Source organism: Stegostoma tigrinum, chromosome 30 (genome assembly GCF_030684315.1).
Source record: "Stegostoma tigrinum isolate sSteTig4 chromosome 30, sSteTig4.hap1, whole genome shotgun sequence".
Classification (NCBI taxonomy): Eukaryota; Metazoa; Chordata; class Chondrichthyes; order Orectolobiformes; family Stegostomatidae; genus Stegostoma; species Stegostoma tigrinum.
Window position 1 is genome coordinate 37736319 of NC_081383.1, and position 13104 is coordinate 37749422.

The window sequence follows — 13104 nt, forward strand, 5'->3', positions numbered from 1 at the left end:
CCTTGGAAAATAGGTGACAGGTTTAGATAGAGGATCTGGATCGGCGCAGGTTTGGAGAGCCGAAGGGCCTGTTCCTGTGCTGTAATTTCCTTTGTTCTTTGAATAATCCTATTCCGTGGCTTCTTTGAGTTCTTACAACAATGCAATATTCCTATTGGCTAAATGTCATTGGTCTGTTGTTATTCAAATGAGCAATCATTGAGATGGGCACAACCCTATTGTCCAATCCTCTAATGTACCCTCTAATCAGGCAAGAGTCCTCACCTTGTAGACTTCTTGTTGTAAAAGATCTCCTCAAATCTCCCAGCCGTGTGGGCATGTTGATCTCTTGTTGTGTTGGAATCAACCAAAATGTGTCATGCATTCAAGATTTGGTAAGGAATAAAAGTATTCTCTTGTGTAAGAGGTGCTTAAACAGGTACGTACAGATATTTGAAATCAGGTTGTACCATAATGTCTCTTTATATCATTCATTTCTGCTGCACTTAAACATCAGACGGAAATTTTGAATCAAATGCGGGAGCATATTAATTATTAACATCACACAGTAGGGTTTCAGTTTGGCCTGTGACTGTAATTTAAAACTATTTCAATTTAGAACTGTTACATTTTTACTAACATGCCATGACATGAGCAGGCTATTTCACTTCAAACGATTATCCCCTGGGACAAGTTGGTTTTTGGTTTTTTTTAGTGACGCTTCCTGAAGGTTGCTATAAATTATTCTATCGAACCAACTGTCCTGTGTTATTATTCTCTTGATTCAAGATTCTGTTAACAATCAGTATAAATTTCAGGAATTTGTGTTGAAGCTGGTGGAAACTGGGACATTCAAACCACTTTCTGTTCTCCATATGCTGAGGAAGAGGATGAGAATAACGATGCCAACAAACTCTGGAAAACCTTCCCTAAAGTTTTTGGTCTCCCTACTTCTGTTTTGCTCTTCAAATTGCTCATAAATGCACTTTCTTTTAGCCAAGCTTTTGACATTTGCTTTATGTGGCACTGTAATGGTACTTTCTTGTGACCAAGTGTATATATGTTTATTCCAGAGTAAACTAAGTTATAAATTAAGTTTGATGTGGACTTTCCATGTACAGAACATTGTTTTGGATATCAGTTTTTCACACAGAGGGTGGAATGAGCTGCCAGAGGAAGTGGTGGAAGCTGACAGAGTTACAATATTTAACAGGCATCTGTATGGGTACATGAATAGGAAGGGTTTAGACAGATAGGTAGATAGATCCTACGGTGTGGATAGAGGCCCTTCGACCCAACAAGTCCAAACCATCTGTTGGAGCATCCCACCCAGACCCATCCCCCCTATAACCCACACACCCCTAATACTACGGGCAATTTAGCATGGCCGATCCACCTAGCCTGCACGTCTTTGGACTGTGGGAGGAAGCTGGAGCACCCGGAGGAAACCCACGCAGACACAGGGAGAACATGCAAACTCCACACAGACAGTTACCCAAGGCTGGAATCGAACCCGGGTCCCTGGCACTGTGAGGCTGCAGTGCTAACCACTGAGCCACCATGCCACCCCAAAATGTGCCCATTCTTTGCAGCATCATTACACTCATGCTTGAGTCAAACTTCCCTATTTTCTTTGTAATCATGGTCAATGTGTTTTTATGACCTGTGGGTTCATCAAATAGTTTCTGATGCTCTTCGAAAATTCTCCTTTTCCTTGTCAACCCCTGGGGCACAACTCAGCAGATCTTAATAGCAATTGTACGCTTGTGAATAGTCTGCCATGAGCATTAGATCAACAAATTGCCTGACTGGTCCCAAGTACAAACATCTAAGTTGTGTCATTGTAAGTCTGAATTATCTTATAGTGTCCTCTTAGAAGAATTCTGCTCTTCTGTGGTTAGAGGGATATGGGCCAAATGCTGGCTATTGGGACTAGATTAATTTAGGATATCTGCTTGGCAAAGACTTAATGGAGGGAAGGATCAGTTTCTGTGCAGCAGATGGCCCAACTTGTCCATGCTGACCATGTTTCCTGAATTGAGCTAGTCCCATTTACCTATGTTTGGCCCATATGCATCTGAAGCTTTCTATCCAGGTGCCAGTCCAAATGTCTTTTAAATGTTGCAATTGTATCTGCCACCCTAGCCAAACAAAGTTGGTTGGATGTAATTCCAGCAATCTAGTCAGGGATTTGTGAGGCTTTTGCTGCTGAGAAATATTTCTAAGAATCTACTTTCATGGAAAAGCTGTCTGGACATTTGGGCAGATTAAACTTTGAAGGTCTGGCAGCATCTGTGGAGGAGAAAACAGAGGCCATGTTTCAGGTCCGGTGACCCTTCCTCAGGACTGATGGTGGCTGGGAAAACGTCAGTTTACATGCAGAAAATAGGGAGGCAGATTGGGGTAGGGAGTAAACGATAGGATAGAGCCTGAAGAGAGAGAAAGGCAGTTTGACAAAGGAGTTGCTAATGATCAGGCTGGGAAGGTGAATAGCTGTTAATGGGGACTGTTAGTGACTAAAAACAGGAGGTGTGTAGTGGCGGGCTATGTGGTAACAAGGCCTGGTGCGTGGGGTAGGGGCTGAGACATGGGCGGGCGGGTTTAGGCCCTAAAATTATTGAACTCAATATTGAGTCCGGAGGGCTGTAGGGTCTCCAAGCAGAAAATGAGGCGTTGTTCCTCCCGCTTGTGCTGGGCTTCACTGGTAGACCGTAGCAAGCAGGAGACAGAGATATTGGCCAGGGAGCAGGGTGGTGCATTGAAATGGTGAAAGAGTAGAATCATAGTTTTTGAAGTGGGTTTTCAGGGAGACCTGTTAATAGCTCAGGTTCTCATATCTTTATTCAGGGTGCTTGGTAGTAGAAAGATTAAGTTTGCACGTGTAGATCAAGTTTTACCTTTGGAAGTCGTAAAGAAAAAGAAAGTTAGGGAGAATCAAATGGGTCTGATGAATTGGGTGATTGGGATTGGAGTAAATTACCAAGAGTTACTCCAACACAACTTGTGCCTGAAACCAATTGAGTCAGTCCGACTGATGCAGAGGAAAATTCCACTGAGGGCAAAGGGCAAAATTACTCCTTGTGGCAATAAGCTTCTCCTCAGAGAAGGATGGGCACTGTGTTATCCCTGGCTCCAGCATCTGCAGCTCTTGCTATCTCTAGATGAAAATCTTTCCTCAAATATTGAAAGTCCGAGTCAAGAAAGGAGTGAACCTTGTAGGAATAGGAAGTCAGCAGTTAAGTTAGACTTAAATAAGTGGAAAACCAGAGATGCACGTGAGTTGAATGGAATTTTTAACATTGCGTAATGCCTTCATTCAGGAAGATGAAGTGTAATAGCACCCTCCCTGGCCATTTGTACATTTGTATATACCAGAATAAACTGGTTTGAATCCACTGATAGTAAGAACTGCGAGAGTCAGAGATAACACTGTATGAAGCTGGAGGAACTCAACAGGCCAGGCAGCATCAAAGGAGCAGGAAAGCTGACGTTTCAGGTTGGGATGAAGGGTCCTGACCCAAAACGTCAGCTTTCCTGTTCCTCTGATGCTGCCTGGCCTACGGTGCTCCCCCGGCTCCACACTGTTGGTTTAAATCCAGTGTTGACTTTCTGTGTGTTGCATGCTGTTTGAGTTGGAGCTACAACAATATAATGGGTACTATGTATAACTTGGTGTCACTAAAATTCCTGACTAAGCCTCGACAGTTTTTTGAGGGAGGGAATTCTACAAGTTCACCACACATTGGGTGAGGAAATATTTCCTCAATCAGTCTGCTCCTTTGATGCTTTAATGAACCCATTAATTTCTGTTGCAGTATTTTCTTATTAATACCGATTTCCTACAACTGGCTCATTTTTTCTGCAGAAGGGCCCAAAACGTCAGCTTTCCTGCTCCCCTAATGCTGCTTGGCCTGCTGTGTTCATCCAGCTCTACGCCTTGTTATCTCTGGCTCTCTCCAATCTTGTTAATGCCTTCCACGCGCTCTGTTGACATGTTTTTCATCATAGATTCTAGCATTTTCCTCATGACTGATGTGAGGCTAACTGGTTTGTAATTCTCTTGTGTTTTTTCCCTCTCCCTCTCTTTTTAAATAGTGGAGCTACATTTACCACCTTCCAATCTGCAGGACTTTGAGCTATGGGGAGAGGCTGAATAGGCTGAGGTTATTTTCCCCAGAGCGCCAGAGGTTGGGTGGCACAGTGGCTCAGTGGTTAGCACTGCAGCCTCATAGCACCAGGGACGTGGGTTCATTTCCAGCCTTGGAAAACTGTGTTGAGTTTGCACATTCTCCCCACATCTGAGTGGGTTTCCTTCCACAGTCCAAAGATGTGCAGGCTAGGTGGATTGGCCATGCTAAATTGCCTGTAGTGTTCAGGGGTGTGTGGGTTATAGGGGGATAGGTCTGGGTGGGATGCTCCAAGGGGCGGTGTGGGCTTGTTGGGCTGAAGGGCCTGTTTCCACACTGTAGGGAATCTAATCGAAAAGGGTGACCTTATAGAGGTTTATGAAATCATGAAGGTATGGATAAGGTAATTAGACAAGGTCTTTTCTCCTGGATGGAGGGGTCCAAAAGTAGAGGGCATAGGTTTAAGGTGATAGAGGAAAAATTTGCAAGGGACCTAGGGGGCAACTTTTTCATGCAAAGGGTGGTGCGTGTATGGAATGAGCTGCCAGAGGAAGTGGTTGAAGCTGCTACAATTATGACATTTAAAAGGTATCTGGATGGATAGATGAATATGAAGGGGTAGTGATATGTCTAAATGCTGGCACACGGGATTATGTTAATTTAGGATATCTGGTCAGCATAGATGAGTTGGAACGAAGGGTCTGTTTCTGTGCTGTACAGCTCTATGACTCTATGGCTGCAACTGCTCCAGATTCAATAAGAATGCATCCAATATTTCCAGGGCCACTTCCTTTAGATCTCTGGAATGGAGACTATAGGTCCTGGTGACTTGTCAGTCTTTGAACCCATTAATTTCTGTTGCAGTATTTTCTTATTAATACTGATTTCCTTCAATTCTTTTCTCTCACTAGGCACCTGGTTCTCTATTTTCTGTGCACTCCATTGTGAAGACAGAATCAAATTCTTCTGCCATTTATTTTGTTTCCAATTATAATTGTAGAACTAGAGAAGGCTTTCTATCTCTCTATTATTGCTGGACTGTTAATCTAGAGACCAGACAACATTTGGGAACCTGTGTTCGAATCCCACCATGGCAGATGGTGGAATTTGAATTCAAAAAATATCTGGAATTCAAAATCTAATGATGACCATGAAACCATTGCCAATTGTTGAAAAAACCCATTTGGTTCACTAATGTCCTTGAGGGAAGGAAGCTGCCATCCTTACCTGGTTTGGCACACATGTGACTCCAGACCCACAGCAATGTGGTTGACTCTCAACTGCCCTCAGGGCAATTAGGGATGGGCAATAAATGCTGCCTGGCCACCGATGCCCTCATCCCTTGAATGAATAAAGAAAAAAAAAATCTCCTTTGAAAGAAACGTATGGCGATAAGGCAAAATGGAAAAGCACCAATTCACTGATAATTAAACCGATCTGCAATATTTGCCACTGCTGAGGATACAACATATCAACTTAAACAACTGTGGTTTCAGGCTAAAGCCCAATTGGAATTTAGAAGAATGAGGGGGGATATAGAGAGATATGTAATATTATGACGGGAATAGAGAAGATAGAAGCAGGTGAAACTGGAACCAAGGGGCATAGCCTCAAAATAAGGGGGAGCAGCTTTTCGACTGAGTTGAAGAGGAACTTCTTCACCCAAAGGGTTGTGAATCTGTGGAATTACCTGCCCAGTGAAGCAGTTGAGGCTTCCTCATTGAATGATTTTAAGACAAAGATTTTTGAATAGTCGAGGAATTACAGGTTATAATGAGTGGCCAGGTAAGTGGACATGAGTCCATAGAAGATTGGCCATGATCTTATTGAAGGTTCAACAGGTCAGATGGCCAACTCCTGCTCCTGTTTCTTATGTTCTTATTAGCTCAAGGAAACTCCAAGACTGTTGTCTCCAACACGTAGATCATAATCGATTGGTCGATCTCAGTGTCTCTGATAGTTGATCTCACTGTCCACCCACATTGCCTCACTGTGTAGATATCTGACATTGATCTCACTATTCCCTAACAGCGCACACATCAATCGTCATGACAACTGCTGCATCCAGAAAGCTGGCCACCTCTGCATTGTGTTTTCATTTGGTCCCCGATGGACAGCTACTTGCAGTGTAAAGTTAAGTTTTGTGGCCACAATGCAAACAAATGAATAAGAAATCTACCAGGATCTGATGTGTGATGCCAACAAATTATCATACCAAAACATACATTATAGCAACATGCAAAAATGAAACAACGCCGCACAATGATGTGCAGTAAATTCAAGGATCGCGTTCGCTTGAACTGTATGCAACAAATAAAGAAAGCCAAGGAGCTGAGGGCTGTTCTGAAAGCTCAACAGTTTTATTTCCTAAACAGCAACAAAAGGTAGGGCTGCACTGACACATTTGCCTTCTTCTGGCAAAGCCAAGAAATAATTTGTAGGTGTTGGGGTGATTAAAGAGGCAAGGCTGTGGTTGCTGTCTCTTATTTCAATGACATTAAGAACAAAGGAAAAATAATAACAACAATTCAGAACATATCACTTGCCGCTTTCACAGTGTTAAGACGAGTGGAGTCTTCCTCTAAAGATGTTTTTCAGTAACTACAGTACCTGAAGGATGGGAGAGCTTCTTGCTGCAATTCATTGAATCCATGGAAATGACTGACACTGCCCAGTTGATTGCTTTTTGTATCCATGGTTTTCAAGGACATAGTTAAAGAGAAAAGTCCATAACTATACTCACTAGTGTTTGCTGGTAGATTTACAGTTGTAATTATATAGTAATTTTGCCCCTGAAAGAGAGAGAAAGGGGTGAGGATATGTATAAGTTCAAAAGGTGTGTGCTTTTTATTTAAAAAAAGCTTTAATTAAAAAGCTAGCTTCCACCAGAAATGCAGCACCAAACATGGGCCTTGTTGCAGTTTACAGAAATAATGATTTCTTCGCTTTTGTCAATGACTACTGTATAATCCAACAGCAAGTAAAGTTATGGACTTTTCTCATGTAATAAAAATTTTAAGATTTTAAACGCGATTCAAGCAAGATCCTTTCAGCACCACTTGTTTAAATCCTTACTTGATGAACTCAGGGCTGCCTATGGTGAACTAATTCTCTATGTCAATATGACATGGTTAAGTTCAGAGAAGATCCTGCAAAGATTTTGAGATCTGATACATGAAATCCTCACCTTTCTTAAATCGAGGAATGAACCGAGCAGTGAGTTGTCAGACAATGCGAGGTATTGCATTTTGGTATGACAAAAAAAGGGTAGGGCTTACACAGTTAATGGTAGGGCCTTGGGAAGCGTTGCAGAACACAGGGACCTCAGGGTGCAGGCACATAATTCGTTGAAGTTTGTATCACATATGGATAGGGTGGTTAAAAAGGCATTTAACATTGTATCAGAGATAATGCATTTAACATGTTTGGCTTTATTGCTCAGTTCTTTGAGCATAGGAGTTGGGAAGTCATGTTGAGGTGTATGGGACATTGGTGAGGCCTGATCTGAAATATTGTGTTCAGTTCTGGTCATTCAGTTATAGGAAGGATATTATTAAGCTAGAGAGGGTTTAGAAGAGATTTACCAGGATGTTGCTGGAAATAGAGAGTTTTATTCATAAAGAAAGGTTGGATAGGCTAGGACTTTTTCACTAGAGCATAAAAGGTTGAGAGGTAATCTTATGCAAGTTTATAAAATAAAGAGGAATGCAGATAGTGTTATTGGTAATTGTCTTTTCCATAATGGGGGGATTTCAAGACTACAGGGCACATTTTTAAGGTGGATGGAGAGAGATTTAAAAAACACATGCGGGGCAATTTTTTTACTTAGAGGGTGGTTCATGTGTGGAATAAATTTCCTGAGGAAGTGGTGCATGTGGGTACAGTTACAGCTTTTAAAAGACATTTGGATAGATACATGAATAGGAAAGGTTTGGAGGGATATGGGCCAGAAGCAGGCACTCACTAATGGTGTCTCTTTGGGTCCATGAGCTCTCACCTTGTGCAGTCACCTTTTATGTGGCACTGTGGAATGCATTACAATTGTCAGTCAATCTTTATTCACTCGTCTTGTAACATTGCCAAACAACTCTAATAATTTGGTTGGACACAATTTCCCCTGCTCAAAATCAAATTTGTCCTTTCTGATTGCCTTATGATTTTCAATAGGTCCCAGTACTGTTTCCATAGTGAGGGATTCTAGTGCTTTTCCAAAGACAGATGTTGGGCTAACTTACCGATAGAGTCATTGCTGGAATGAAAACATTCATTCTGTTCTCTCTCCACAGATGCCACCAGACCTGCTGAGATTCTCCAGCGATTTCTGTTTTGGTTTCAGATCTCCAGCATTTGTAGTATTCTGTGTTCACATTACAATCTCTTATGGCTATTGTAGTAAGTGTCCTACAAGCCCCACGCGATCACAGGATTGTTATCGCGCAGATTGGGGCCATTCAGCCCATTGTATCTCGATTTATATTCTACCCTATAGCATGCTTCCTATTGAGGGCTTACAAACTACCCCATCCCACCTGTATAAAAACCAAAAGAACTGCTGACCCTGTTCTGAGGAAGGGGCACCGGACCCGAAACGTTAACTCTGATTTTTTCCTTCACAGATGCTGCCAGACCTGCTGAGCTTTTCCAGAAACTTCTGTTTTCCCCCTGCTATTTCTTATCTCAACCCAAACTGACTCTGCAACCTGATCCACTGTGCAAAAGAAATCTAAATCTTACCTTGGATTAAGAGAGTTAGCACATTGCTTTTTCATTTCTCCATTTTTCTGGACTGTCAAACATTCCTAAGTATTCAGGCCCTGAGAGTGGTCACTTGGCCCCTGAACCATGCTTATTCTTTTCGTCTGTGCTGCTTCCCCCCCCACATCCCCAGAGATGCTCCAAACTTTTCTCAGGGACAGGCTCCTGGTTTAATTTCACTCAACACTAGTCACTCTGTCCAGTATTTCCAAAATCACTTTGCCACTCCACCACCCTGCTCCCCAGCCACCCCACACACACACACACACATGCACACGCACACACACACGCACACACACAGACACGCATACGCACACACACATTCACACACCTGCATATTTACACGCTCATAAACATTTACATGCATGCATTTACACACATACATTTACAAACATGTACACACAAGCACATACACTATTTACACACATACACATACATTAACACACACACATACAGGCAAGCACGTATACACACCACACACACATGCAAGCATATACACACATGCAAACACGCATTTACACACACACAAGTACATATTCACACACATATTTACACACCCACATGTTTACACACATACATATATTTATACACGTTTACACACACATTTACACATACATATTTGCGCACACGCACATACACATACATACAGAGACACGTATACATACACACACAGAGGGGGGGGGGGGAGTCCAGCAGAGGTGACCGAGCCCCCCCGCCCATGAAGACCTTTCGAAACCCAACGCCCGAGCAGCTGGGTTAAAGACACACGGAGCTCCGCTGATTCTGCTCGGGACCTCCCGCTTCATCTGACTCGGAAACTTCCCCGGTTCGTTCACGCTTCATCCCGGTCCGGAGCTGACGCTCACTCTGTACAGTAACCAATTCCTGGTTTAATAGAATTACAATTTAAAACTGCGCGGAAATTCCATGGACCCTGATTGCTCTCTGTGTAGACTGTATATTTGTAAAAACGCCTTACAATGCATTACTTTTATTCTGTCATTACAAACCGGGATCGTACAGATCACAATCTGTGATTGAACTGGCGAAGATTTCCATGCGACAGGATTCCTCCAAGTGTTCATCGTTTCCCGTTTTGCCCGCTTCAGGCATTGGACCGTCTCTCTTTCTCTAAAAGCACTCTCTCCCTTCAATGGCAGCACAAATTCTCTGCAATAGAAACTCTTTCTACCCCAGAAACACTGTGTACAACAGAGAGAGTCTCTCTCTTCATGGAGCCTCTCAAATTACCATCTTTCCCTTCGTTTGCAAGGTACCCGGTGACGTCGCTGCTTCAGTGGCAGAGGGCGACGAAGCTCAGAGTCTGAGTTGAGAAAGATTCAAACCAGAGAGCGAGCAGACAGGGAAACGGGGCTGCGATGGGGAGAGAGAGGGAGCGAGAAAGATCAGAGGGAGGGAGGGAGATCAGAGACAGGGAGAGTGATCAGAGGGAGGGAGTGTGATCAGACAGAGAGTGATCAGAGAAAAGAGACAGACCAGGCGGAAAGAGATCAGAAAGAGAGGGGGCTGAGGGATGAGTTAGAGTGAGAGAGGAGAGAAAGAGATCAGATGGAAATACCGGAGTTACATCAATGAGAGGGAGTGAGAGACCAGTGAGAAAGAAAGGGAGTGAGAGAGATCAGTGAGAGAGAGGAACGAATTGAAGAGAAACAGATAGAAGACCAGAAAAAGACACAGAGGGGAAGGGATTATAGAGTTGAGAGGGTAAAGTTCAGAGAAAACGAGAGTAAGGGATTGAGACAAAGGGATGGTCTGTGAGAATTGGGGGAATTTGTGGAGGACAGAGGAAATCAGTGGGAGAAATATAGTAGGGGGTAACAGTCAGAGACAGAGAGAGATGGGAAAGCAGGGCTAAGGGAGTGATCAGAATTCCCTGGCCCCAGCTGCATCACTCACATGCTCCCCTCTCAGCCACCACCTACAGTCTGCTGTAAGAGCTGTAAGGAAAAAGAGATTAAGAGCGAAGTTCAGAATGGCTGACTTTAACTTTGAGGAATTGCTTTTCTTGCTTAATCAAACCAACCAGTCGCTGGAAAATTTCCTGAAATATATCGTTCCTGATGGGGCCGAGGTACGGAGCGATGGATTTAAAGTCACTAGGATCTTGATCTCCATTGTCTACTTCATCGTTTGTGTTTTGGGTCTGGTAGGTAACCTCCTGGTCCTCTGTCTCCTCCAATACAAGTATGGGAAGAAAAAATCCACCATGACTGTCCTGGTCATGGGTTTGGCAGTGACTGACTTCCAATTTGTGCTGACACTGCCTTTCTGGGCAGTGGACACTGCCCTGGACTTCAGCTGGCCTTTCGGCAATGTCATGTGTAAGGTGGTCTCTTCAGTGACTGTGATGAGCATGTACGCCAGTGTTTTCTTCCTCACTGTCATGAGCATCACTAGATACTGCTCAGTGGCCCAGTCGCTAAAGATGAATTCACACTCGTCGGGATACTCTGACAAGTTCCTCTGCATCTCCATTTGGTCAGTAGCCTGTGTTGCGACCCTTCCCCATGCAATTTATTCTACCACTGTTGCAGTAGTAGATGAAGAGCTGTGCATTGTCAAGTTTCCAGATCTTCACAATGACCCCCAGTTTTGGTTGGGGCTCTATCAGCTGTCAAAGGTCTTGTTTGGTTTTATCTTACCTCTGATCATCATCTCCGTGTGCTACATCCTGTTGCTTCGCTTTGTAACCAGGAAAGAAATGAGCTGCAACAACCCAAAGAGAACGTCCAAGGTCACCCGGTCTGTCACCATCGTGGTGCTCTCCTTCTTCATCTGCTGGCTGCCTAACCAAGCCCTGACTGTTTGGAGTGCCTTTATCAAGTTGAATGTGGTCGAGTTTACAGACGCCTTTTACACCACCCAGGCATACATCTTCCCCATCTCCGTCTGCCTCGCTCACAGCAATAGCTGTCTCAATCCCATCCTGTACTGTTTGATGAGAAGGGAGTTTCGGGCAGCGCTGAGAGAGTTGCTCCTGAAAGTGACCCCTATCAGGCAGATCCGACCTCTGATGTCGAGTCTGGCATTCAGGAAGAAGAGACAGATGCCAGTGATCATCTCCATGTAAAGTAAGGCTCATCTTTGGATCTGACTGTGCTCCCTGATCATTGATGAATTAATTATGATCCTTATACTCTGTCTCAGTTTGCCAAACATCTTGCTTTCTCATCCAGTTATGTAAATGTGGTTTACTCCGTATGTGTTACAGCTGTAAGTTAGAGTCTAATGATCGGTGTGCCTAGGTTTAGTTCTTAATAAAAAAGCATTTAATGATTCCATTTGTATCTGAAGTACATTTTAGCTGTATTAGGAAAATCGGTCATGCTTACAACTGGGGTCTAGGCCCGAAACATCAGCCTTCCTGCTCCTCTGATGCTGCTGGGCCTGCTGTGTTCATCCAGCTCCACACTGTGTTATCTCATTGTTACAACTGTACAGCTTTTCTCCCCATTGAGCTTTAGGGTTCCCATCATTGCAGAAAATGGATAAATCATGATCCAGAATTTGTGAAACTGTCAGTGTTTGTGAAATTGACAGCAGTTTTTTGATTCCTGGATATATGGTTAAACAGAGAAATTCAGGAGTGATTTCCTGCTCCTCTGCAGGGTCCACCACAGCTTACCATAAATGGAAATCTTTCAAAATCACTGAAATGATAAGAATTTCCACTTTTACTTTGGAAGATGGCAGTTAAAGCCCTGAAATGATTTGCCTTACTGATGAAATGTAATTGAGTGTTTAATGGCATGCTTAGTCATAACTATTCATGTATAATCTCTCTGGCCCTTAAAAATAAGTTACAAATATGTAATATCATTTTCTTCCATTCTGATAAAAAAATTGCCTTTTAATGTAATAAATGTATTTTAAAGTCCATGATATCTCAATAATATGCTTTGTAATGTGTATGGCCCAATCTTTATTTCATCTCGGTGAAGTTTACATGAAAAAGAAACAAAAGTTAAACCTGTGCCTTTCATTTCCAGGTTTGCTAGCTGTAGGAATTCTTTAATCTGATTGGTGGTTTGGCTAAATCTCTCCAAGCAGATTTGCTTGAAGTTAACAGTCAACAGTGAACACTATTCTTCACCACTAACTACAAAATCCAAGCCAGTTTTGAATATTTAATGGTGTTGATTTTATTGTCAGATGTACTCAAGTATAGAAGTACAGGAGTACAATGAAAGTGTATAATGTTACCATGCATGGCACCGTCTTA

At 43.0% G+C, this 13104-nt stretch overlaps 1 protein-coding gene across 1 annotated transcript; it reads left to right on the forward strand.

The window, feature by feature from the left end:
* The first annotated feature begins 10238 nt into the window (after positions 1-10238).
* On the forward strand, positions 10239-12661 carry LOC125465978 (relaxin-3 receptor 1-like). The gene has a single exon (XM_048560032.2). It carries the CDS (start codon positions 10855-10857, stop codon positions 11950-11952), a length of 1098 nt encoding a protein of 365 aa, XP_048415989.1. The 5' UTR covers positions 10239-10854; the 3' UTR covers positions 11953-12661.
* The last annotated feature ends 443 nt before the right edge of the window (positions 12662-13104 follow it).

What these genes read in the sequence shown, in the direction of transcription:
- LOC125465978 (XM_048560032.2), top strand. Translation starts at nt 10,855, where the DNA reads ATGGCTGACTTTAACTTTGAGGAATTGCTTTTCTTGCTTAATCAAACC.